The sequence below is a fragment of the Podarcis raffonei genome, chromosome 2 (assembly GCF_027172205.1).
Source record: "Podarcis raffonei isolate rPodRaf1 chromosome 2, rPodRaf1.pri, whole genome shotgun sequence".
Lineage (NCBI taxonomy): Eukaryota > Metazoa > Chordata > Lepidosauria > Squamata > Lacertidae > Podarcis > Podarcis raffonei.
In genome coordinates, this window is record NC_070603.1 from 30409349 (window position 1) to 30435350 (window position 26002).

The 26002-nt window shown below is 41.1% G+C and overlaps 2 protein-coding genes and 1 long non-coding RNA gene across 7 annotated transcripts in view; 1 reads left to right on the top strand and 2 right to left on the bottom strand.

Moving 5' to 3' along the window:
- The window catches only part of LOC128407329 (E3 ubiquitin-protein ligase RNF213-like), a 98028-nt gene extending 90832 nt beyond the window's left edge, over window positions 1–7196 (bottom strand). Inside the window, exons 1-3 of the mRNA XM_053375552.1 lie at window positions 6914–7196; window positions 2735–2881; window positions 178–368 (exon numbers count right to left, since the gene is read on the bottom strand). Of these exons, the coding sequence (XP_053231527.1) occupies window positions 178–368; window positions 2735–2881; window positions 6914–7196 (621 nt within the window). The remainder of the gene's footprint in view (window positions 1–177; window positions 369–2734; window positions 2882–6913) is intronic.
- LOC128407330 (uncharacterized) lies at window positions 7063–10614 on the top strand. Of its 2 annotated transcripts, none has more exons than XR_008328770.1 (2): window positions 7063–7318; window positions 8971–10614. It is a non-coding gene; the product is annotated as an uncharacterized LOC128407330 (long non-coding RNA). The 2 variants fall into 2 exon arrangements; XR_008328769.1 differs by lacking the exon at window positions 7063–7318 and adding an exon at window positions 7444–7787.
- Window positions 9250–26002, bottom strand: part of LOC128407318 (E3 ubiquitin-protein ligase RNF213-like) — a 65035-nt gene continuing 48282 nt past the window's right edge. For 2 of the 4 annotated variants that reach the window (XM_053375528.1, XM_053375529.1), the window contains 20 exons: window positions 24908–25094; window positions 24249–24371; window positions 23437–23547; window positions 22988–23230; window positions 21337–21418; window positions 20639–20673; window positions 20303–20397; window positions 19903–20062; window positions 19415–19595; window positions 17372–17460; window positions 15408–15659; window positions 14323–14455; window positions 13819–13899; window positions 13124–13304; window positions 12793–12994; window positions 12587–12664; window positions 12120–12317; window positions 11261–11350; window positions 10967–11145; window positions 9250–10825 (listed from right to left, as the gene is read on the bottom strand). In XM_053375528.1, coding sequence (XP_053231503.1) covers window positions 10672–10825; window positions 10967–11145; window positions 11261–11350; window positions 12120–12317; window positions 12587–12664; window positions 12793–12994; window positions 13124–13304; window positions 13819–13899; window positions 14323–14455; window positions 15408–15659; window positions 17372–17460; window positions 19415–19595; window positions 19903–20062; window positions 20303–20397; window positions 20639–20673; window positions 21337–21418; window positions 22988–23230; window positions 23437–23547; window positions 24249–24371; window positions 24908–25094 — 2854 coding nt within the window. In that variant the 3' untranslated portion in view covers window positions 9250–10671. Of the gene's footprint in view, window positions 10826–10966; window positions 11146–11260; window positions 11351–12119; window positions 12318–12586; window positions 12665–12792; window positions 12995–13123; window positions 13305–13818; window positions 13900–14322; window positions 14456–15407; window positions 15660–17371; window positions 17461–19414; window positions 19596–19902; window positions 20063–20302; window positions 20398–20638; window positions 20674–21336; window positions 21419–22987; window positions 23231–23436; window positions 23548–24248; window positions 24372–24907; window positions 25095–26002 lie in introns of those variants that run through there. The other 2 variants (XM_053375530.1, XM_053375531.1) reach the window with 2 other exon arrangements.

Sequence of the window (26002 nt, forward strand, 5' to 3'; positions counted from 1 at the left end):
TTTGTAAGCAAAATGTAACTGCTTGCCTATCAATGCAGCAACTTTAAACCAAGTGGCCATTTCAAGAAGCATCAGCAAAGCACACTTAACAGCTCCACCATAGCAGACAGCAGGAAGCGAAAGTTTGTATTTCTGAAATCTCTGCACTATGCCCAACCTGTTCTCAAATGTACTCACTTTTTTCTGTGTGAGAGAGGCTTGACTCCCAGGGCTCTCAGATAAAGATTTTTCTGGCTCCCCTTGTGCTTCCCCAGTTAGTGGCTGCTTATCAGCGGAAGATCCCAAGGAAGGGGAGCTTTCCACTCTCAGTTCGCCCCCAGGCTCCATCTCCAGCACTGAAGTCAGTTTTGCATCTCTGTTTTCTGCAACTGAAACAGAAGAATTGCAGAAAGTTATCTATGGAGAAGTCTGACATTAGTACAGAGGCAGGGCTGCGGGTCTCAGTGGTGAACAGGAACCAACATTTTTAGACACAGAAGTCTGTAATTTTTTTTGTCAGGCCCACAAAGAGCATTATTTAATTATTAAATCCCCAGGCATGAACCCCAGGTTACATCTCCCTTTCAATGAAGAAATTGAAGAGCATATGCTTGCCTTTCTGATGCAACAACACATCTCAGATACTGTCTCTACAATTCACATTTCATTTTATTAGCGCATCCCATTCATCATACTGCAGAAAGTAATCCTTTTAATTAATGTACAACAACAAAGTAAGTTACACTTTCTCTGTGGCTATTGCACCATTGCCTTTTTGCTCTGCAATGTTTTTTTAAATCTGTTGCTGTATATATCCTAATGTTTCAGTTTCTTTTCACACAGAGTGTTAACAGCACATATACAAGCTGTATGACTAATGTCCACCAACCCATTTGGCTGTGCCTATTTTATTTTTTATGTAAGCCGCGTTTGGCATTTTGTCTAAGAAAGACAGAATGTTTAAATAAATAAATAAATAGGTCACATAACAAGCCTTCTAACAGCTGTCTTCCCCCAGTGGTGTTATTCTAGCATGTTTGGGCCATAATTATGCTTGTCAAACATTTTCCCCCCACTGCAGATGGCATGGTGAGAAGGAAGAGCAGCCATTATATTAGCACCATTATATTCTTAAGATAGTATCTCTCAGATAAGGGACAGAGAGGCATTTTTTGATCTATGTTTGCATAGATCACAGAGTGCTGTAGCGTTCCTCACTTTATAGCATAAGGGAAAGTAGATGTGTAATAGGAATCATGAGGTAAGGGAAGTGTTAGGAGTGTGCAGAAAATGGGCAAGTGAAGGACAAAAAGCTGGAGGGGGGAAAGCTGGACATTCATTTATTTTTTCCAAAGTGCAGTGGCAAGGGGCTTGTGCTTTTCTTATCTAGTTGCTGGGTGACTTATCACGTACTGTTGCATATGAGATATTCTCCCACATCCACATTCCTGAGGAAGAGAAGAGAGCAGTTCAGAGAACAGAGAACTGTGGGAAGTTGCAAGAGTCAGGTGTTTGGACAATCGCTTTCTGTAAAATTTGAGTAAGTTGGAGCTGCTAGTGTTTAGAAGCTTGGAAAACTTGTCTTGTCATATGTGTGAAATGTATAATGTCTTGAACTATGAATGGAGGCAATATAATCAGTAAAATACTTCTAAGCCCATGTCTTGCTGCTGGAGAAATTTAATCACTTCTTTGGACTTCCACACACACATACCCCAACACATTTACCCAGTTAAGGTTTGGGGCATGAGTTTAGTGGTTTTTAAAACAGTGCATTTAGCTTCTACAACTAATACTCCAAAAGTGAATGAAAACATGGTATGGGATAAAAGAGTGGAGAGAGACAGACAGAAATAACATATGCACAAACTGGAACATACATCTCATGCTACTATTGATTAAATTACTATTGATTAAATTACTATTGATTAAATTCCGGAACTTAATCTGTTCCGGAAGTCCATTCTTAAACCGAGGCACGCTTTTCCTAATGAGACCTCCTGCCGCCAGTGCCCTTCCATCGTTCGGATTCCGTTCTTAGACTGAGGTAAAGTTCGCAAACCAGGACACTATTTCCGGTTTTGCAGAGTTCATAAACTGAATCGTTCTTAAACAGGACTGTTCTTAAACTGAGGTACCACTGTACTACCAGTTGAATTTTACACTTACTCTCCAATACAGAGTTAAAGGTAAATGGACCCCTGACCATTAGGTCCAGTCGTGGCCGACTCTGGGGTTGCAGCGCTCATCTCGCTTTATTGGCTGAGGGAGCTGGCGTACAGCTTCCGGGTCATGTGGCCAGCATGACTAAGCCGCTTCTGGTGAACCAGAGCAGCGCATGGAAACGCCGTTTACCTTCCCACCAGAGCGGTACCTATTTATCTACTTGCACTTTGGCATGCTTTCAAACTGCTAGGTTGGCAGGAGCAGGGACCAAACAACGGGAGCTCACCCCGTCGCGGGGATTCGAACCACCAACCTTCTGATCGGCAAGCCCTAGGCTCTGTGGTTTAACCCACAGCGCCACCCGTGTCAGAAACACAAAAAAGCAAGGAGAGGTAAGGACATTGACTAGCCAGCAACAACTCTGCAATGTCCGGAACATTCATAGGCAAGGGGGGCAATAAACCAGACAGACACCAATGATTCTAGAACTTTCAATGTCTTTTATGTATTTTCATTGTGTCCCTAATTCATCTTGGAAAGTAGTTGTACACCATTTTGTGATTCTTGGTTAAGGCTGTAAATCACTTACTTTGTGTGTGGGTAGAAGAAGCCTCAGCTAACTTCTTTCCACAGTCACTGCAGAATTTGTGAGATGCAGGCTGAGCACTGCCACATTCAGGGCATTTAAAGCCCTTTTCATGCAATTGCTGATCCAGGGTGAAGTTTTTTCCCCAGCCTGTTGGAAAGCAAGAAAACGTAAGACAAATGGGGTGAGATGACATTAGTCATACAATTTGCTTGCATATTGTTTCACTCAGTGAAACGAAACTAACTGGAGTAACATTTCATATATTCATAGAGAATTAATAAATGTAGATCTGCTTAATGATTCATCAGATCCGGATAAGTTCACTAGTTCTGTATTTTAACAGTATGTTATAAACACAGGAACCCACTTCAAACACACACACAAAAATGCATACAGATAGGTTTCAATTACAATAATTCTAAAATTAACATCAGACTTCAAAACGTAATCAAAGTTATAACTTGTATCTTTGTAGTGAATTTTAATAGTTTTAAGCTGCTTTGGCTTAAATGAACTTAGCTGAAAAGTTCATTGTAAATATAACAGTAACAATACAACTTTTAATACAAAGTATTTTGCCTCATGAACCCTAATGAATTCTAATAAAACTAACCAAGAACAGACATAAACTTAAGTCATAATGCATCAAACCTGTCGCAAGATGTTCTAATAAATAATAATAAAAATAATTTATTACTTATACCACACTCATCAGGCCGGGCCTCCTTATCCACTCTGTGCGGTTCCCAACAGAATATTAAAAACACAATAAACCTTAAAACATAAAAAACTTCCCTAAACAGGGCTGCCTTCAGATGTCTTCTAAAAGTCAGATAGTTGTTTATTTCCTTGGCACCTGATAGGAGGGTGTTCCATAGGGCAGGTGCCACTACCGAGAAGGCCCTCTGCCTGGTTCCCTGTAACTTCACTTCTTGCAGTGAGGGAACTGCCAGAAGGCCCTCGGAGCTGGATCTCAGTGTCCGGCAGGATGGATAAAAATTAAAGATTTTTTTTATTTAAAAAATCGGATTTTTAAAATTTAAATTGGATTTTTAAAATAAAATGCTTTTGGAGGAAAAATCTTTCTAAAGATAGTTTTCTATTTAATTTACATTATAGTCCAAAGGCTATTCATGGGGAAATAAGGATTTGTTTTAAGTTTTTCATGTGTGCTAAAGCTCAGTCTAAGTTTTTTGGAAAAAAACAACGTTTAACCACAACAGTTAACAAACATGGATACATATGCTATAATGTTATTGATTTAGTTAAATAAATTGTTTAAATTGTTGTTAAGAAAATGATAATTTTTCTCTTTCCAATAAAGTACAGAAGAAAAGTTGTCCAAATATAAACAGTTAACTTATTAAACCTCACAATAATTTCATAAGTATCTGTCTATGTATTTCTAATAGTATAACCAAATCAGTAATTTTTGATATAACTGTAAAAACTACTCTGAAAATTTATTATTCCAAAAATGAAAACTTCCTTTGTTTGTAAATATTAAGATTATACCAGCAAGAACGAGTCTTTCTTTAAAAATAAAATAAAATAAAATAAAGTCTTACTGACTAGTGATTTAAATTGATTTGATTTAAAGCAAATCCACCCTAGTGTCTGGGCTGAATGATGGGGTGGAGATTCTCCTTCAGGTAGTTTGGTGTCCAAGCATGTCAGTATTTTGAGCTAAACATTTATTTTGGCAGTGGCTGTGCAGTATGGTATATGTATATTGCTTTAAGTAGTGGTGATGGGCATTTACCACATCTCTTGCTCAGTTTCTGCCTTCAGTTTACCTATACTTTAATACTACAAAGTGTGCAACTAATCAAAGCTAGTAGTAAGTGGTCTTCTCACCCATGCTGTCTCTTCCTCAAAACCGATTAGCAGGAGTAGTGATTTAAAGTCTCTCTTGCAGGTACTACTGTATTCTTCTTGTAGGCCCATCCCTGTTCTTTTTAGTGTGCCCATTTAGCATCACCCCCAACCTATCTCTGGTCATAATTACAGTATTTACATTTAGAAACTGGGTAAGAAAAAGGTTTCTTTGAACATACACAAAGACAATTTCCCCTTCACCTATAAGTAACTAACCAAAGAGAAACTGCAGCCTGTCTTCAATCACACAAGAAATGCCATTCACCCTTTAAAGACTAAGAACCATTTCTCCTGTCCACCTCATAAACATTGTGAGATAACACAATGCAGTTATGAAGATTTCAAAGCTTATACTGCATTACTGCTAAACTTTATGTCAGTACTGTACTCCATTATCCACAATTTATCACTGACCAGGAGAGTGCTTTTGTATTGAACTAACAACCCACAATGGTCTCATTGAATCAGCAAGGCCCAATTCAAGTGTAATCTCCCATCGGTTTGCTCTTTCACTGCCTGATATTTTGCTAAATACAATGCAACTTATTTGCACAGCTACTTAAGTGCTTTAAGGTTATAGCAGTTTGGCTTAACAGCAAAGGAACATATGTGTGTATATGTATGTATTTATTCTGAGGAGGCCAAACACAAATTGCTGCCTCACGATTCCACCTACACTGGCGATGGGAAAAGACAAAGTTGGCTCCATTCCTCAGACTCCTCCACTTGAGACAAGGTGCTGAGGACAGGAAGATCTTGTCACCTCACAACACCTCTGGTATTTATTTATTTATATGGCTTCCCAAAAAGATCACACCTCAAAATCTCCTGGCAGAAGCCGTCCTTCCGCAGCAAAGAGACAAAGCGGCACTTACACCCACTTAACTTCTGCCTATGACATGCAACTGTTAAAGGATTGGGAAACGTGTCAGGAAAACCCACTGAAGGGTGGCAAGGCACAAGGCCCATCCCCACACTAGGCACTTGGGGTGTTCATGTGGAGACGGCTGCCATTTTAAAACTAGAATATTGGTGTCAAAATAGCATCTTGGGAACATACATGTTGAAATAGCTTGGACACTACTAACTGAAATAGGAAAGAGAAGAGTGCAGAAGGTCTGTAAATTTTGCCTCAGCTCTTCCCCATATCTAATACTGTAGTGTGTGTGTGTGTGTGTGTGTGTGTGTGAGAGAGAGAGAGAGAGAGAGAGAGAGAGAGAGAGAGACAAAAGCTTTCGCTTCAGCACACACAACCCCTGGACTCCAGGCCCGGGGCCAGATAGTGCAATGGCCCAATCAGCAGCCACTATGCAAATATAACGGGTGATCAGTCTCTGTCTCTCCACCTCACCTACAACTGGTAGATGCAGCTGGTGCTGCACTACAAACCCCATAATTCATTGAGATTACCTTCTTTATATGTTTGCAACATATTATTCGCTGGTTTCCAGCAAATTACTATTTTTACCACACAAATTGGAACAAATTTCACTCTTTCAAAAAAAACCAAACCTAGGGCTTTCGCTTAGGTACCACAGCCAGCTGAGGAAGGGGGCCCACCTATTTGCCCCACTTCCTTTCTTACCTTTACGGCCCATACTTAGGCCATTATCAAGAAGTTGACTCGGCTATTCCAGCCATTGAATCCTTCCCAGATCCAGGAGATTGTCTCCGGCATGAGCATGCCATAAACATTACTTCTTTAAAAATAAAAAAAGGAAAGTTCAAAAGGCCCAGCGTCTGCTCACGGAAGTGAAACAGAAAGTCGACGAGGGGCGCATGACCCCGCAGCCCAAAAGCAACGAAGCGGACTTTGGAGGGTCTGCCGCTTTGCTTAAATTCGCAATATCATCAGGGCAAAGGTGGGGACCTCTTCGTCTTCCCACCGCAGTAAAACCAACAGCACACCTCAATAGCGAGGGCAATAGCGGAGACCCAGGAAAGCTACCCGACCCTCCTCGCCCAACTTTGCAAACTGTCCTATATATGAGCGATGTAACAAACCGTGCCCCACTCCCCCTTTGCAGTTCCACTCCGTTTAATATCCACGCAGGTGCCGCCGCCACCCACGGCCGGAGAAAAAAGCAAACGGGCAAAAGAACACAAAAACGTGTCCCAGCCCCCCCCCCCGAGCTTGCAAGAAGTTTAGCAGAAGCGACAGCAAAAGCCATCCCCCCTTCCCCGCTTGGAAGCGAGCAGAGATTTCTATCCTAGGTGCCTGCAAAAGGTTTTAACGGGTCACGCCGCGAAGCCGGCCAGGTTGCTTCCCTAGGCGACACCTGCCACCTTCGTGTTACTCACCTCGGCTTAACTCCGCAATGGCTACCCCGCAGCTCAGCAGAAAGGAGGCTTCCCCGCTCCTGCGAAGCCCGCTCCTCTCTGACGCACCAGCAGCTGAGCAAGGCAAGGCAAGCCGGCAAAGTTTCGCTTTCCCCCTCGCCGCTCGGCTTCTTCTTATTGGAGGATGCGCATAGTTTCGTTTCCGAGCGCCACCCCACCCACCACCGCTCAGCCTCGCCGCTCCGTCCGTCCCTCCCTCCCGGCTGTAGCCGGAAACGGGGAATTCCCGATGGCCGCGAGACATCCAAGGGCAGGGCTTGGCTTCGTTCCAAACGGGCAGAACGGGGGAAGGGACAACGGGTCACCTCCAAATATCCCCATCCATCGGCAAACACCTTTTGACGCAGCCCAGAGCTGCGGAAGCACGTAAGGAAGGGGTCTGCCGGATTCAGGCCGAAGGCCCTTGTGGTCCAGCACCTTGTTTTCACAGCTGCACGTGGGAAGCCTCCTCTCGCAACACGATTCCCAAGATCCTGTATGCAGAGGCATCGAGTCAAAACATCGTTATCTTTTTTTTTCTGCAGCCATCCTTAACCTGTTTCTTGGTGCCGGACAAAAATATGGTCAGGCCTTTGGTTCTTAATTAGGAGAGTAACTAGTTATGCAACCTGAACCTTTGACTTTCTTAGGAGGGTTCAGGCTAGATGTCAGACCTGAGTTGCACCACCAGCCACCAGAATTGAAAGGGACCACGAGGCTCATCTAGTCCAACCCCCCAGCAATGCAGGAATCTTTCACCCAATGTGGGGTTCTAACCCAGAACCCCCCTGTGAACCTGTTGAGGAAAATCGTTATTCGGCATAAGCTGGGCAGTCATGTTTTTTAAGGTGCATCTGTAAGTGCTTTTGCTCTGTTTGCAACCAGGAATCTTCAGGTTGCAACCGGGCTACCCTAATTTATTTATTGTATGCAAGAGATGGCATGAGCATTATTATTTTTTTACTGTGCTGCTGTTAATAACAGGCAAAAGACGAGCTGCCAGGTTTAAATTACAACTCTTGTGATCAAGAATGAATAATAAATCTGATTTAAAAAGAAGTACAAATTGTCTGGGGAAATTGTGGTTTTAGGAAAAATCTAGAGCTGTGTGTGTCTGGGAGGCATGATTTTCAAAGACAGGCCTACCAGAATAGAAAGCAAAATTAATGTTTTGTTCTGCAAGTGTTCAAATACATTAGGACTGTGGGTTGAGTCTTCTTGGAAATGTTTACACTTTTAGAGTTATACTTAAAATGAGTACTCTTTAAATGCACATTTATGCACACACACAGGGTGGCTGGAGGTCTGGCTTCTTTTCGTCTTGAGAAAGACATTTTAAGAAGAATGGAGCTTATGTCTCCTATGGAGCTTATGTCTCCTATGGATTTATGTAACACTCAAGTTGTCTTAATAAACTGCTGTTGTGAAATGGCAGATTGTAGATCACCTGCCCTCACACAGGCTTCTCTGGAGCAATTAAACTTTCTAAAGAGCTCTAGGAGCTTGTTCTAGAATGATAACCAAATGAACCAATCAAGAAAATCTGTGTTTCTGACCATGCATAGGGGAAGGATGTTTATAGAGAAAGGTGCAAAAAGTCACAGGCCATCCACATAATGGCAATAAGCATTATGTACAACCCCCTCCAAAAAAGAAAAAACATGTTCATGGAACCACGGTCCATGTGTTGGCCTTTTAATGTTGAACAGAGAACAAGCAGTCACTTAATGTGGGACATTGCACACCTACCCCTTTGTTGAATACCTTGCAGTAAACCTTTGCTTGCGATCATTTAAAAAGAGAAGTCTGCTGAATGGTTCTGTCAGTTCCAGGAAGAATGACGTGTATACATCATGGGTAAGCAAACTAAGGCCTGGGGGGCCGGATCCCGCCCAATCACCTTCTAAATCCGGCCCGTGGACAGTCCAGGAATCAGCGTGTTTTTACATGAGTAGAATGTCTCCTTTTATTTAAAATGCATCTCTGGGTTATTTGTGGGGCATAGGAATTCGTTCATTTTTCTTTCTTTCAAAATATAGTCGGCTCTGCACAAGGTCTAAGGCACAGTGGACCGCCCCCCTGCTGAAAAAGTTTGCTGACCCCTGGTGTACATACTTCTGTATCAAGAAACAATTTTCTGCAGGACTGGGTAAGGGTGCCTGCACCTATTGAATTGAGCTCATTTATGGTTGAAACAATTCAACCCCCATATCCAAATAGTTTGGTTTAAAGATTATTTTCTCAACCAGAATTTTAATAATCCAGCATTTCCCTACTATAGCACATAAATAAAAGTCATTGTTAATGCAATGGACGCCTTTTGTAGCAAACATTTGGTTTATTAAATGGAGTGAGCAGCAATAGAGCTCTTATACATTGGTGAAAACTGACCATGGGCTCATCCATAGTAGGATTCCAAGTCTACTGCTCTGTTAGCACAATGAATTGGAACACCACTGCTAATGACATCACTTTAGCCAATGCATTGTGTAAGCACAACTCTGAAGCAGACCATGAGTATTGCTTACTCATTAACGATGTGTAGAAGAAGTGTGAGGTTTGTTGTCTTCACATCAGATTCACAGCTCAATCACTCAGTTCAAATGTCATATTGAACACAATCATAATTTAGTGCAGTGAAAATCAGATACACTTTTTTTTTGCATGCATGTTCAAAAATACCAATTAATATCTATGTTTTTATCCAACAGAAATAAAAGTTCTTTCATAAGGGCAAAAGAGGGGGGGGGATAGGCTAAAGGCAACTTAGTTCACACCTGAGTGTGTGCTTTTTAACTGAATTGCTTTTAAGGCAGCTACCTGAACTATTTCCTTGACTAAGCACTGACATAACTTAGGGCCAGGTTCACACTCATTTAACTGTGTACTTATAGTTTCCAGTGCTGGGCTTCTAATGTGTTCACATGTTACCCAAAATATGTATCCTGTACTTCTTTATAAAATGCTTATTAAAAACTACTGTTCGATGCATCGTCTCTGAAATCAGCTTCACACCCATCGGTGTACTTCAGCCGTTGCTAATTCATTTCTTGCCAAAGTGTGAACACCATTGCACAGAGTAAAATACCTGAGAGAAGGAGGATTAGTTCATTGCCTCTGACCCAGCGGCCTGTGACACTACACATCTAGTTCTGGCTATTGAATCCAATTGCTTTTTCTACCCATTTGAATGTGATTGAATCACTAACTTGCATTTTATATGGGGAAAATGTATACAGTGGTACCTCGGGTTACATACGCTTCAGGTTACATACGCTTCAGGTTACAGACTCCGCTAACCCAGAAATAGTGCTTCAGGTTAAGAACTTTGCTTCAGGATGAGAATTGAAATCATGTTCCGGTGGCGCAGTGGCAGCGGGAGGCCCCATTAGCTAAAGTGGTGCTTCAGGTTAAGAACAGTTTCAGATTAAGTACGGACTTCCGGAACGAATTAAGTACTTAACCTGAGGTACCACTGTAGTTAGTTGTAGGGAGGGTAGGTGTTTCCTTCAGCTTCTGAAGCAGTAATTATTCCTAATAATGTGCAATTACACTTTCAGTTAGGATCTCCTTTAGTTTTGTTTTTTGGGGTTTTGTTGTGTTTTTTGGTTGTTGTTTTTTTTGCTTAGTGCAAGGAAAGCAAGACCTAAAAATCCAGTACTTTGCTCTTCAGTAATTTTTTTTTTAAAGTTGGTTGGGCAAGAAGAGAGGATGCACTGTCTGCCATTGATGCTGCTGCATTAACCCAGTCTTCGTTCTCGTTTAAGAGTGGCAGCCACTTTCCAGGCAGCGATACACTGGGAGAGCGGGATCTCTTCTGGGAATGTATCCTCTAGTTCTTCTAATATGTTGCTCCCTTTCCTTTCGAGGTATGAAATAAGTGTGTCCCTAAGGCTGGGAAATAGAGAGAGAAAGAGAGTGAGCACAAAGTATAATCAGCTATTCTGCAGCACATGACACTGTTCACGAGCACAAAAAGAGCTACATTCAGGTGATGAAGAAAATGTGCAAAGATTGGGCTTGACAGGTTCTTACCTCCACTTGGGATTGAACCCTTCCTGAGCTTTGGGATGTTTGAGCTTCAGGATGATCATTTCGTGCAACTCTTGGAGGAAGGACCCCAGCCCAGCCTGCATAAGGAAGGCATTGAAGAGTTCTGTGTTCTCTGCAGTGAGCTCATCTTTATAGGCTGCACCAACCTCTGCGAAGGGATCCTGAAAGGAAGATGGTAAAGAAGAGAGACACAACAGCACTGTTAGGAGCAGAGGGGGAAACAGAGAAATGAATCATCAAGTTATCACACACTTTCCCCGACTTTGTCCTTCCTACCCTTTTCAGATGAAGCAGCTGTTCAGATTTATAGCACGAAAGGAGCTGCCACAGTGCAATGGTGTGCTCGAGGTGACACTGGCTCAGTGCCTGAAAGAAACACACAAACATCTGTTTTTTGAAAGAGAGTTACAAGTCAGAACTAGTTTTATAAAAGCTATGAAAGACAAATTTAGAACTGGGATGGGGAAGCTTAAAAGAACCCATATATAAGAACTTGAGCAAAAACAAGTTATGTGGCACCTGATTTACAAATTCAGTACATTAGTCTTTAGGCTGTCATAGGGCACTTGATTTTATGCATTTTTCCACTGTAGCAGACTAATACAACTAACCCGCCGTAACTATAAGCAGGGAAACTGGCAAGAACCAGGTAACTGAAGCAATCTTGATGAGAGAAAAAAATCAACTAAGTAACAAGAACAATTCAAAAAAATAAATCTCATCACTTGCCATGCACTCTCCTGCATCACTTGTGCAAGAGTAGGGACAGAATGCAGAACTCGCACTGAAAGTTGACCATTGCTCATTACCATCCCCAGCACGCATCTTCTAAGAATGTCAAGAAGGGCTGGGCATATTCCCAACTCTTGCCATACTGTAAGCCTCTTTTAATTAAATGTGTCTCAACACTGGCTGCACTAAGCTGTTCTAGGGGACTGCAAAGGGCTACCTGAGAACATGTGCCTGCAGTCACTCCTACCTGAGGAGCAAAGATAAATTATGAAGAATATGGGTCAGGGAGAAAGGTAGCTGCCTTCCTTGAACTGGGGGCAAGTGATATATTTATTATTTTACTCTAGCCTGGTTTACCCTCACCCCATAGAGACAGGTTAAGGCCCTGATCCCCTGCACTCACCTTCAGCACGTGGTCATTTGTCTGACTGCCCATTTGCAGGATATCTTCAACATATTCAGTCAAAGTCATCTTTGAGTCTCCTCCAGCCTTAGCCAGGAATCCTAAGGTTATTTCGGTGACAGACAGCGCTTCACAGATGTCACTGTAGGATAGCAACTTCCCACTGATCATGCCAGTTGTGGAATTTGGAAGAGAAATCTGTAATTCAAGGGAACAAAAATCCACCAGAATATATTCATCACTGCTTCCTTTTGCTTTAAAGAAAAGATGAGCATGCAATGCAGGCAATCCTACAGGATATGAAACAATTATAAAATATAGCCAAATGCAGCATAGGCTGTCATAACTTCACGTTCAGTCTCCAGAGAGCAAATATAGTATAGTGTTGGACTAGGATCAGGAAGACACAGGTTCAAATCCAGCGTCTCCCTTATCTCTTTACCATGAAGCTCATCTCAGAAGCTTACCTGGCTCAGCTTACTGTTGATATCATTGAAGAGATGCTCATAATTTTGCTCATGTCTGTACACCAGGGTTGGTATGCCCTGTTAGGGAAGAAAGCAGAAAATATGCCAGTGAGCAGAGCTTTGCAATAATGTTCTCTGGGATGAGAGATGGATCTTACAGGCACCAAGAAAGCTATGTGGCAGCATCACGATCCTTTTATACATACTTTCAATGTGATTAAGGGCTTCCCCTGAAGAAATCTACTAGCAAGTTGCTGCTCAATTTTTTCCAGATCGAATTCCTGGAGGGCCTCCCCTCCTTTCTTCATGCTATATTGGCAGTTGGACAGGATCAATGGGATCAAGTCCCTCTCCACATTGTAAGCGATCACATGTAGATCTGTCACTTCAGAAGGGCTAACAGAGTATCTGTTTAGAAGGTGAGGGAGAGCACAAGAATGAGAAATCTTGCTCTGCTGCTGATTTAGCAACAGATAAGGCTATCTGTCACATTGCAAGAAGAAGTGTGGATTCTAGCAGATGCATACACAGGCATACCTTATGGCATCTGTTGTATATCCTTCTATGGCATAGACAAAGTCATTGTGTAGGCCAATGAGATAACTAGCCAAGGCAGTGGAACAAAGGCCTAGGCCACGTCGGCGAGGCAAAAGGATCTCAAACTCACTGTCCAGGGTTAAGTCAGTATCACAATAACCTTTGGGAAGTTTAATTTCACCTGCAGCAGAGGAAGGAAACATCAGTGAGCAACAAGCTCAGACCACTGGTGGATGCTCCCCTTTTCTTTTTGATCATTTCTGGCTTTTTAAAAAATCATCATTTGTTGACTGGCTTTCTGAAAGCCAGAAGCAAGTCTTGGGCATTCTGGATGAACAAATGGATCATGTTACATCCTACCAATTAATCTCTATGTTAAAGGGAAATGAGTATTGCAAAGGAAGAGAATACTTGAAGGAATAGCTTATTTAGACCTCAACAGATAAGGCTAAAGAGTTTCTTTCAAAGTTAAAAAATAAAAGGGAAAGTTTGGCCTGCCATGAATAAATAAGACCAGATCTTCATCTGGGTGATAGGAGCGGATAAAAGTTCAGTGGACTCTGTTTCTATTTACATTTTTGAAGTTTTATAAGCAAAAGTCTGTATAAAAATTATGCACATTTCCCCAACATATTTCCCAGTCTAACATAATGCATTTAGTACATTAAATTTAACAGTGTAAACTGGCAATTTACCGTGGGTTTCCAAGGATAATCTCAGCTTGTTCCATACATCCATAAATGTATTCACTCTGTTTTTCATAAGATTCTTGAATTCTGCAGAAAGCATAAGGAAACAAACTGCAAGTCAAGATTGTGAAGTTCTGTAGCTCTTTCTAAGAGTGCCTCAAGCGCAGTTAGATCTGTTACAAAGAATTAGAATCTAAAAGCAGCCCTGCTGGAGGGGGTCATCTAGTTCAGCATCCTTAATTGTACTTCTATTGTGTCCATTATGCCTATATCATGTACTTTGACTGTACACAGTATGTCCAAAATCAGAAAAGTGATGGTTTCCCCCAGGAATCCATTTGACTTTCTCCTTTAGGCATGCAATGGGTATGGAGTGATAGATATACTGTACACAAGTTAACAAACTCTCCTGTCATTGGGGCTGTTTTGTAAGTTTAAAACTTGGTGTGAATCACTTGTCTTAATGCTATTTATGCTTTGCTAACTTGATCTATGGCATGGCAGTCTCACCTGGTGAAGCCTTGTTGAGGAAATCTCTAATTGTTTGGTATTCCAGCTCAGAAATGTTCTGGAACCTCTTCACCAAGTCTTTCTGCAGGGCCAGAATTTCTGGCAAAAACTTCACCAGCTTCAATTCAGCTTCCTAGAAATGAAGCAGAGTAAGGCAAGTCAGACTGAAAAGGTTGAAGATACCTGAATTAAACCTCCTCTACACTTATTGAATTACTTTTTCTACTTTCTGCCAGTTTTTTAATAGGATTACATTTCCACTTGATAAGTATGAAGTTTGCTGAATTTGAAAAGGCATTTCCAAGATATGTTATGGAACAGGCCATACATTTTCTTAATGTAATAAGTATTGAAGAACATATATAGAACATTTTACACAAACTTTAGTTAGTAGTAGTGTTAAGTGAAATAGAAGCTTTTATACTGAGCAAAAAGAATGCTCAAGGGTTGTCAAATTAATCAATTTCCCCATTGTGATTTATATTTTAATGGTGAAATCGGGATTGATCAAAATCACATTAATTTTTGAAAGGATTCATTTTTATCTGAGGGCTGTGTATTAAAATTTGACAACCTTTCTCCCCCTCATATTATTTTTTTCTACTCATTAGTTGTAAATAAACTATGAGAAGTTTTGATTAGGTAATAGTGCAGTACCATACAAGTCCTTTCCTAACTCCCCAGAATCCTATTTTTATGTATCATTTAGCTAGTTAAACCTTTGGAGAATGTGCTCATTAAGGAGCCTCCAGACTAAGAATGATGATTAATCTTCAAGTGAACAAGTAAAAATAGTATTTGAGTGAGAATAATAGTACAGATTAATTATCTATGATTTTAAAAAGGTCAAACCACCTGCATTGTTTGAAGTTTATCAGCTTTTGACAAGTAGTTGACAGGAGAACATCTGTTCTTAAGATCAAAGTGAAAGAAAGATGCAAGACTGTGTATTGTATTATTCCCTTTATTTATGAAGTTAGGTCATATTCATTATGAAAAGCAGCCTGCACTTCAGTGCCTGCACTATGGTTTCTGACTCATATATCCCATGCCAGGGCCACTGATAAAGAACTGGACATGCTCACCTTTTGCAAGAACTTCCACAATATGGGCACCGTTTCCTTGCCATCTTTCTGCTGGACAACATGCTCCATGTGCTCAACTGAAATCCTTTTCCTGCAGCTCCACATCCTGGAACAGTGTACAGTGCTGTTGCTGGGTAGTTCAGACAGGAAGGTTGCAGGATCACCATATATAATTTTTGCTATTAAGTTGGAAGCCATTGTCTTATCTTCACTGATCTGTTGATTCACATCCAGAAGTGTTTTATCCAGAAACTGCATGGGTGTAAAAGAAAGCGAGTCAATATAAGATGTGGCCTCTTTCTTAAAAAGAAAACAAAAGCCTCCCACCATGTCAGGCATTCTGATAAATAGGGTTTTGTGTTTTACAAATATTCTTGAGTAAACAAATATGGTAGTTCACTGAGCATTCCTGAGATATATATGCAATAAGCAAATAGTAAAATGAAACATTGTTAATGTACCCCCTCCCAGGGATACCATGAAAAAGAACAGAATAGCACAAGTAAAACTTGGTGTTATAATAATAATGGTCTTCTTTATGTGATAGTGGAATTTGTGAAGGAGAAAGAACTTCCAATTTACAGATGTCCACTTGGAAGAACATTAACTATGAATATATTCCAAAATCAACAGTTAAACAATACCTTTCTTGAGACCCACCAAAATGTCAACAGTTCTCCAGAACCCTTCATCATTTTTGTGGAGAACACAAAACTTTTGTGACATTTTGGTTGGTCCCAACAAAGGTATTGCTCAATTGTTAAAAATGCCTGATTTCTCCAAGGAGGTAATACGGGAAATTTTATGTTTCATTTATTTAGAAATATACAAGCAGGACCTACTTGAACCAATCAGGCAAGCTCCGTCCTAAGATGAAGTGGTGTCATTTCTGATTCTACTGGAGCAATGAAAAGTTCTGACCTTTCTCCCCAGAAGGATTTGAGAGAGCCCTTGTCAATCTCCACCAATACAACTCTCTAAAAGTCACCAAAATATGTTTGCCAGTAAACGGAATACTGGCTAGGTTGGAGATTTAGTACCCAGTTCCATAACCTGCAATTATGTTTGGCAACTGTGTTAGCATTCACTAATCTAGCTTCCATTTGAAAGGCATTTAAGAAGGCAAGGAAGAATACAGAGATACGTGTTATTGGAAGTGTATCTGAAGTCCTTAGCCATGTGCTCATGTTAAAGTAATTTATTAATGGCAGAGCCAATGGATGAGTGCCATGAAAGAGGTATGAAAATCACCTTGAGAGTAGATTATGCTCTCCAACACATAGCTTGGTCTCAGAGGGCAGAAGAGCCCTGAAAATCAAAACTACAACTGGGGCATCTATCTTGGGGGATGTATATATGACAATATTTGGAGAAATATTTCTCCCTAAAAGTACACATATGAGGAACAGATTTAAAGAGGGGGAGACTTAATGTTAGTGGCTGCTCATTATTAGATCTTGGGGGTGGGGAATGGTCTTTACAGCTCCTTGATCCCTATTTTGAAATTTAAGGGGAGCATGGCAGGAGAGGATTTATATGCCAAGGACAATATTGCCATGGAATTTTACATGTGCAACTAATAGTAGGGGCATATTGTTTCACTTACATTTGTCTTGCATATTTTCGTTAAATTAGATTGTTTTAAAATGAGGTTCTCATGTTGCTAACATGCATGGTAATCTTTTCCGAAAGATTATGCCTATTTGCACTTCATTGGCTGAATTTTATTGTCTCCCTTGATATGTAGGTCCAAATCATATCACACTCAGCACTCACAATATTTCTTGTCTACATATTCAGATATGCTTCCGAATAAACAGGTAAAATACATGTTCAGTGTTTCACTGTAGTCATAGGCATATATCATTATATACCTGTTACATGGCTTAGCAATGGAATACATATGATCCATTGATCAATAATTAAATCAGTGTACTGTTAGTGATGCACTTAATTTTATTTACCTTTAGTTCTGGAAGAACAACATTTTGAGCAACAATTCCTTCCCAATTATTTCTGTACTGCTTCGTAGAGAGTAGACTGTCAGATCTCCCTGCAAAAGAACATTTATTGCATGTCATTCCCCTCTCTCTCCCAGCATGAAGTTACAGTACAATCGTACCTTCATGCAAAACTTGTGTGATTTCAACCTTGTACAGCTGAAAGCCAGCCAGTTGAATTTGTGCAAATTAAGTGCACGCAAGGTGGAGATCTTAAAAGCTCCTTTTGTGCTTGGTTTTCCTGGACCTGAAAGAGCTTTTAAGCTCTCTGCCTTGCTGACCAGGCTCTGGGATGCTCTTGTGCAAGCTTTTAAGATGCTCTCATGAGATCTGACAGGAAGTTGCATGGCCTCTGAGATCTCATGAGGGGAGGGAAGTAGAGCCTTCAATGTGGGGTTCCTCAGGGTTCAATTTTGTCCTTTTTGGTGTTTAACATCTACATGAAACCACTGAGTGGGGTTATTCAGAGGTTTGGAGTATATTGTCAGCAAGATGCTGATGCCACACCTCTACTCCTTTACATGTGCAAGTGTGGCAGTGGATGAGCTGGACCATTGAGTTGCCTTGGTAACAGACTGAATACGAGCCAACAAACTGAAGCTCAATCCAGATTAAGACTGAGGCACTGTTAGTGGGCTGTTCCCTAGACCAGATGGATGGGAAGTTGCCTGCTCTTGTTGGGGTTACACTCCCTCTGAAAGTGCGGGTATGTAGCTTGGGGGTACTTCTGGATCCTTTGCTGTCGCTTGAGGCTCAGGTGGCCTCAGTGGTAATGGAGTGCCTCCCTTCAACTTTGGCAGGTGGCCCAGCTGTGCCCCTATCTGGACAGGGACAGCATAATAATAATAATAAATTTTATTTATATCCCGCCCTCCCCAGCCGAAGCCAGGCTCAGGGCGGCTAACAACAATAAAATAATACAACATTCTAAAATCATTTCATTATAAAATTAATTCAAATCAAATTGATGGCAGCCACTGGGCTAGAGTTCTGTGAAGATTGCCAAAGGAGGGAGTCAGGCTGTGCCCTGGCCAAAGGCCTGGTGGAACAGCTCTGTCTTGCAGGCCCTGCAGAAAGATGTCAAGTCCCACAGGGCCCTAGCATTCCACCAGATAACTTCTGTACTCTATGCTCTGGCAACCTCAAGGTTGATTACTGCAACATATTATACGTAGGGCTGCCTCTGAAGATGGTTTGGAAACTTCAGCTGCTGCAGAATTCGGCAGCCAGGTTGCTCACCAGGGCAAGACAGTTTGAGCATATTACACTGATCCTGGTCCAACTGCACTGGCTGTCAGTTAGTTTCTGGGCTCAATTCAAAGTGCTGGTTTTGACCTATAAAGCCTTAAAGGACTGCATTACCTCAGTGACTGCCTCTCGTCATACAAATTGAGCTGGATCCTGCTATCATTATCTGAGGCCCTTCTTCGTGTGCCTCCTCCACAAGAGAGCAACATGATGATAATGATGATGATGATAATCCCAGAGCCCAGAGAGCAAGACAGAGAGCTTAAAAGGGGTAAGGAGCACTCAGCATGCCTGCTCCAGAAGCTAAGGATGGTCGCATGGGAGTGGTTCAAGTTCACACTTTTTGCATATACACACCATCCCCAGAACGTAACCCCTGCACAAGATGTGATCATACTGAATTTAGGATGGGGCAACTATGCAAAGTGGGCAGTCATTTAAGATTATTTGCAGCACTTCCTACAATAGAGTCTTAAAAACAAGGCGCTTTTAAAAGCAATGTATCTATACGACCATTCATTACTACTACATCCTATAATTCTTTGCTTTATCATAATCAATATTGCAATTCAACCCTACATAGCTCTGAAAGAGACTTTTGCAACAAAATACAGAACAATAAATAACGCAAACTGGGCCATTTTAGAAAGCTGTGTGCTGCTGCCACTACCACCTTTGAAATACAATGCCGAAGTCTATCCTGCGGGTTTTATCACTGATTTATGTAAGCAGCCACATGATGCAAGCTGCTCTCCTTACATTGGCCTGTCTGTTGGTGAGGCTCCTTGAGAAGGCTACAAAGAATGAGATGGACAACATTGGTGGTTTCATCAGCACTCTTCCCAAGAGTATTCTTCAGTTGCTCCAAGTCCTTATGAATATGCTGCATGAGAAAGCTCACTGGATCCTGAACTGGTGGCTTTATGATCTGTAGTAGGGACTTCAACAACAGAATGCAATATTCAGATCAATCAATGTGTAAGCAAGTGTGTAAGCAAGGCATGCAGAGTACCAGTCAAACAAAACCTGAGTTTTTGCACAAATCCATTAAGTGATCTTTGCATATCTTTATAGTAAAGACTCTTGGCTGCAATTGTGGGAACTAGCATCTGCTATGATCTCCTCTGACATAATCCGAGGAGACTTGATTTTTCAAGTAACTCAGTTCTGAATAAGTCTTCATCAGCTCCCTCCCATTAATGCATATCCTGTAGAATTGTATGGCAATAGTTTTCTTTTAAAAATACCTGAGGATTTTCTGTGGCTCCCAGAAGTAATGCCAAATGAGTGAGCAAGCGAATCAAAATTAAGACAGCTGGTGACATCTCCCTCTCAGAGGCTATATTGCCTCCCCTTTTTTCAGGGTCTCCAAGAACATGGCCAGTTTGTGTCCTATCGTGCTCAGTCCTGAATGGAATAATGCATAGTGAAAGTGCATGCTTGCTACAAAAAAAGAGATTTAAGATCTATGATTTGCAGACAGTGTGAGCCAGTAATTGCTATCTCATGGGATGATCGATCTAAGGTTACAAAAGGCAAGGATTCAGCTTATAGGGACATACTGGCATGGTCTGCAAATAACACTAATTGAAAACTTATTAATCAATAATTTAATTAGAATTCCAAGAGTTGGAAATAAAAACCTACAAAGTTTTGTGAAATCCTGGCAATGCCTTGTGGTTGTCACCTCCGATTGGCTCATTACAATCAACACATCGAACAGTTTCCATAGGAAGACCACACTGGAAGAAAGACAAGAGCAAACATTACAACCAAAGTAGCTCAACCTATTTGGCTCTGCTTATCAAGAAGTCCAACTGACCCATGGTCAAGATATGTCTCCCCTTCTCCAAGTGTGTAAGCAACTGTGAAAACTCCCAGCAGGATATAATGCAAAGAGAAACCAAATACAGACAAAATACAGCACAAATGGCAGTTAAGGTGATAAACTTGATCAAGGACATAATTAGTGAAAGCTCTTACCTCTCCAATAACGCAGGGGTGGCCATTTCGACATGCTAATTTGAGGAGGGAGGGGAAAGTAGAGTCAGCATAATGGTACAGTGAATGGAACACAGAGCCACTCTAAGCTACACTCTGGCAGTCTTCCCTTGTTGGATAACTTAAAACCATACCCCAATTTACAGATAGTTCCCACTCCCTCCTTCTCTTCCTCCATTTTATTATTTACACTCTGCCTGAGGACAGTTGCTAAAAAAACTTGAAACCTAGCTGACGTATCCTCTCTCAGTTTTCTCTCATATTTTATATATCCATGCAGATAGCAGCTAAAGCTGAAACCTAGGATGGGCATGACAAGTAAAGAGCCTATTGGATTGGTATATAAAACCCAATGTCTTTATAATTGCTCATAACACAATTGTACATTATGTGGTCTGAGGCAAGTAATCAAAATATATTACTTGAAATGCATTTGCTGGTAGGTTGGTTGGTTGGTTGGTTGGTTCTTCCATCCCTCTGAACTTGACTCCCCAATCCCTTCCATAGTATGGAATGATATGTTATTTATAAGATAGATGGGCTAGTACAGTATAATTTGACTAAAGAATATGATATCTGGAAGTAGCAAGATTTCATGTTCCTTAATTTTCACTTTCTGGAAAACACCTCTGGAAAATAGCTCTCTCCAGCTCACTCCCAAGGCTGAACATGATACTTACTATACCAGGTTAAGCTTTCTGTTCTCAGACACTCCCTAGCTTGAGCAACAATGTCTTCAGGCATTGTTGGAAGAAAAGCTTTCTGCAGAGAGAGGGTGAATCAAAGCAATATTACTACAACATACAATGGAATATTTTCTTATGACTACGACCAAATTGATTCAGAGGACTTGTTAACAGCTCACTCATTTGCTCAAGTAACCAAGGAGGACACATCTGAGATACTACAACAGGAGTAGTCAATGTTGTGCCCTCCAGATGTTGCTGAAATGCACCTCTCATCATCTCTAGCCAATGTTGGCTACCACTAAAACATGCTGGTCACCAACAGAAACATAAGTACTTAAGATCCAGCCAGTGGTCCATCTAGTCCAGCATCCTGTTCTTACAGTGACCAAAAAGATGTCTGTGGGAGGTCTGCAAACTGGGCATGAGAACAGCTGCACTCTGCCGACCTGAGATTCCCAGCAGCAGCTGTTAAAAGGAATACTGTATCTGACAGTGGAGGTAAACCACAGAAATGGCTTGTTGATGGATTTCTCCTCTATGAATTTATCTAATGCTCTTTTAAACAGGACGAGGGAGGCAACGAACTGTATACCAGAAGTGGCTTTTATGTAATCTGCAAACTTAAATATAATGTGGAATTTAACAGTTAGGGAAACATTGTGAAAGTACAATAAACTGCCACATGAATGCAATCTTAATGTTTTTTATCAATGTGCTCCTTTAATTCTTTTAGCATCTTTTACTGTCTGCTTGTTTGCACTTTCTTTTGCCAATGTTTGTGTTCCTTTTTGTTCTCTTCATTTGAACAAGCCTTCCTTTTTTTTTTTAAAGACAGCTTCTTGCCTCTTAATTGCTTATTTGCTTGTTATTCACGCTGATAACATTGGCAGTTCAACTCCGCGTGATGGGGTGAGCTCCTGTCCCAGCTCCTGCCAACCTAACAGTTCGAAAGCATACCAACGTGAGAAGATAAATAGGTACTGTTGTGGCGGGAAGGTAAATGGTGTTTCCATGCACCCTGGCACTCGTCATGGTGTTCTGTGTGCCAGAAACATTTAGTCATGCTGGCCAAATCACCTGGAAAAGATGTCTGCAGACAAATGCCGACCCCCTCAGCCTGAAAAGTGGAGATGAGCACTGCACCTCATAATCAAATTTGACTGGACCTAACTGTCCAGGGGTCCTTTACCTTTTTACCTTACCTTACAGTACCTTTCCTGATATGCAGTATATACTCCAGTTGAGCTTCTAACTCCCAAGCATTTTGGAGTGAGTTGAAATCACTTTGCCTTTCAGCCTATTTTTTTTAACCAATCTCCTCATTTTGGTGAAATTTCCTCTTTTGAAATCAAATGTGACCGCGCTGGCTCATCTTGGCTATTGGCCATTTATATGCATGCTTAGTTTAATAGGCCTATGGTCAATCTCCCACAACATCTACATCTTGCATCAGGTCCAGAACGCTGCTCAAGATTCATGGCCAACTGTTCTAAGGCACATTCATTTAGGGTATCTAGAAATGTTACTTCATTGCATACCATCGGTTCCTTCAAAATAACACAATAGGAAATGCAAGTAAAGAAGTAATGAGTGCAGGAATTGATGGGAATTGCAAAGGAAAATGGAAGATTCACTTCTTTACCTGCATGGTATGAGGTGAGAATGCCAGATTCCTTAGAGGTTCAAGGATTCGATTCTGGCCAGACAGCAAGACAGCAGCTGTGTGAACTGCCATTTCAATCACTACCCTCTTGTGGCTGGAATCTTGGGGGCTCAGTGCCAGTGAGGGGAGATGGTTATCCATCAGAGATTCTGCAAATCTCTCCAGCTCTGGAGAAGGAAGAACGTTGGAGCTCTGGATGAACTCCTTGATAACATCACGTTGCTGAAATAAGAAGGAAATTATTTTTCAAAAAGTAAGGTGAGATTTGTCAACTAGATTCACTTCAATCGATTTTCAAATGAAAGTTGAGGGAAACGACAGCCTTTGCTCAGTTCTATAATTGATATTCAAAATCTTCTTCTCTCCTAAGAAAGCAGCACTTGTGCACAAGGCAACATGCAAATTGGCACCAAGGCAAATGCATTTACCTCCTGCTTTGGATGAAGACTTGGGTCCTTGCATCCATACAGAGATGTGAACTCTCTGAAGACAGCCAAGAGAAAATGAACAGCCTGGGAAGACTTGGAGCCATTACTTTCCTGAAATCAGAATGTGGAGAGAAGAAGAGGGCAAGAAAGAGAGATTACCAAGAGTAAAACTTACATCTTTAGCTAGCAGCAGTCATGGATATTAGTGCTGGGCAGAAAACAAAAAAAGTACCAGATCACAAATATTTTTTAAAGTGCGCTGGTTAAATATATCTATAGAAGATATACGTGTGGCCAAAAAGGAAACAAAAGGCACACCTTTTGTAAAAGGTTTCCTGACACTTCCAATTTGGTAGTCAATAAGGTCCTATCAGCTATAGCAAACATATTTCAGTTTGCCAAATTTCTCCCTGTAGGTAGCCCCACCCCAATATGGAACACAATATATAAAAGCACACTATGAAATGGCACTGTGAAGAAATCAGCCACTAATAATGATTTTATAGTAGAGTCAATGTTTCTAATATGACATGCAGTACACTGAAGCTTAGATCCTATATGCTAGCCTTAACATTCCAGTCAATGCAATAAGGGTTTGCAATCTGATAAGCCCTAGGAGAGAGTATCAGAATACAGCTTGGGACAATTTAAAGATAAGCACGAAAGCCACTTTAATACAGCCCAGAACTAGAAGGAAGGAAGGAATGGAAAATCACCAGAAGCACATGAAATCCTAAATGCTACAAAATCAGAGACAGTCCTCTTTAGGTCAATATGGAAGAGCTGTTTTGGCCAGAATTAAATAGCTGTACCTTCAAGGCTGCTGCAATGCCATCCGCCTGGCATTCTATCACTGCTTTTCCCAAAGCATCACGCACCACTTTATAGTTCTTGCCATGTACCAGGAACTGATCAATCTGACTGGACTGAGATTTCTGAGGCACAGAGCACAAAAAGTCAGTTGTTTAAAGCCTAAACACTGTATATATAGCATGTGATACAACTGAATATCAGACATGAAAACACTGTTGCTTAAAAAAAATAAAAGAGGGCATGAGGTTGGGGGGTGGAAGAAAGCTGAGAGGAGGGAAAGGGACTCTGCTGTTCTATTATAGCAATGTGTAAAAACCCTAATAAACCATAGATAAGAAATATGCAAACATCAAAGCAAATTGTATGAATATCATATCACTATGATAGGATCCATGGGTCATTCAGTATGAACTCTTTGGTACAAAGCAGGATTCACTATACTTAAAAGCATCTCTGAAAGATGCCCTTGTCATACCTTGATTCCATTTAATCACTACCCTCTCTGGGCAAGTCATCACATTTTCAGCCTAAGCAAAACACATTCGTTTAAAAAAATGAATCCCCCTTAACATCCACACCATTTGACCATTTCTACTTTATCCAAACTACTGCCCAAGAATTAATAAGATGGTGAGTGCTCAAGATAGAGCTGTACTACCTGTTGAATGATTTCTGCTGGAAATATCCAGTTAAACTCGGATTCATTAGAAAGTCTCTGTGTGAACTCCATCCCATATTGTTTAGTAAGTGTGCGGATAAGGTAAACTCGGTACCAGTCATTTTGAATCTGATTGCAGAACTGCTTCACTTTTTGCAGGTAGTGTTGCTTCTCTGTTTCTTGAGTACTAGCTGGAGAGAGAAAGGAAAAAGGAAAATGCTTCCGAATTATGCTAAGCTATTAATACCCAACATGTTTCAGTGCGCTCTGGCTTCCATCACGGTGCTCCGTTGCGCCAGAAGCAGTTTCGTCATGCTGGCTACATGACCCATAAAGCTGTCTGCAGACAAACGGTGACTCCCTTGGCCTGAAAGTGGAGAAGAGCGCCGCACCCCACAGTCGTCTTTGACTGGACTCAAACATCCAGGGGTCCTTTACCTTGTGTCAGGGAAGAGTTAGAAGTTTTCAGTTTATCAGAGGGAGAAAGCATTCCCCAAGGGGGGGAAGGAGAGCAGTGAATCTAATAGAAGGGAGCAAGAGGAACAACAGGGAGGGACCGGCTGTTCACAGGAAAGGCAAGGGTTAAGTTCTAGCTCAGATTTGGAGGAGGGGAGATACAGGCCAGCTCTAGCCAGGAGGTTAGAAAAAAGAGCGGGAAAACGAAGGGAAAGGCGCCTTCGCCATTTTGAGGGTGGCTGGTCATGGAGAAGCAGAGCTCAGAAGGTATCTGAAAGAAGTGACTCTGAGGAATAATAGTTAAGAACTGTTTATAAAATTATTTTGTTAATACACAATAAAAAGTTATAAAAGAACAAGAAGCATTTGTGTGGTGATCTGAAGAGGACAACGACCAGTCCTGACACCTTGACCCAACATTTTCAGAAGCACTGAGAACAACAAATATCATACAAAGCTTTGCATTCAAAAGAGAGCACAAATCTACTGGTAGGAAAAAGACAACTGTAGAAGCACAGAACCAGTATTTCGTTTTTCTGTTAAATATGGACACAAAGGATAAACCCATTCTGTAATTCATCTAGCGGCAGGAACTCTTTCATACACCACTTATTTGGTACATATTTTATTCCAGTTTAA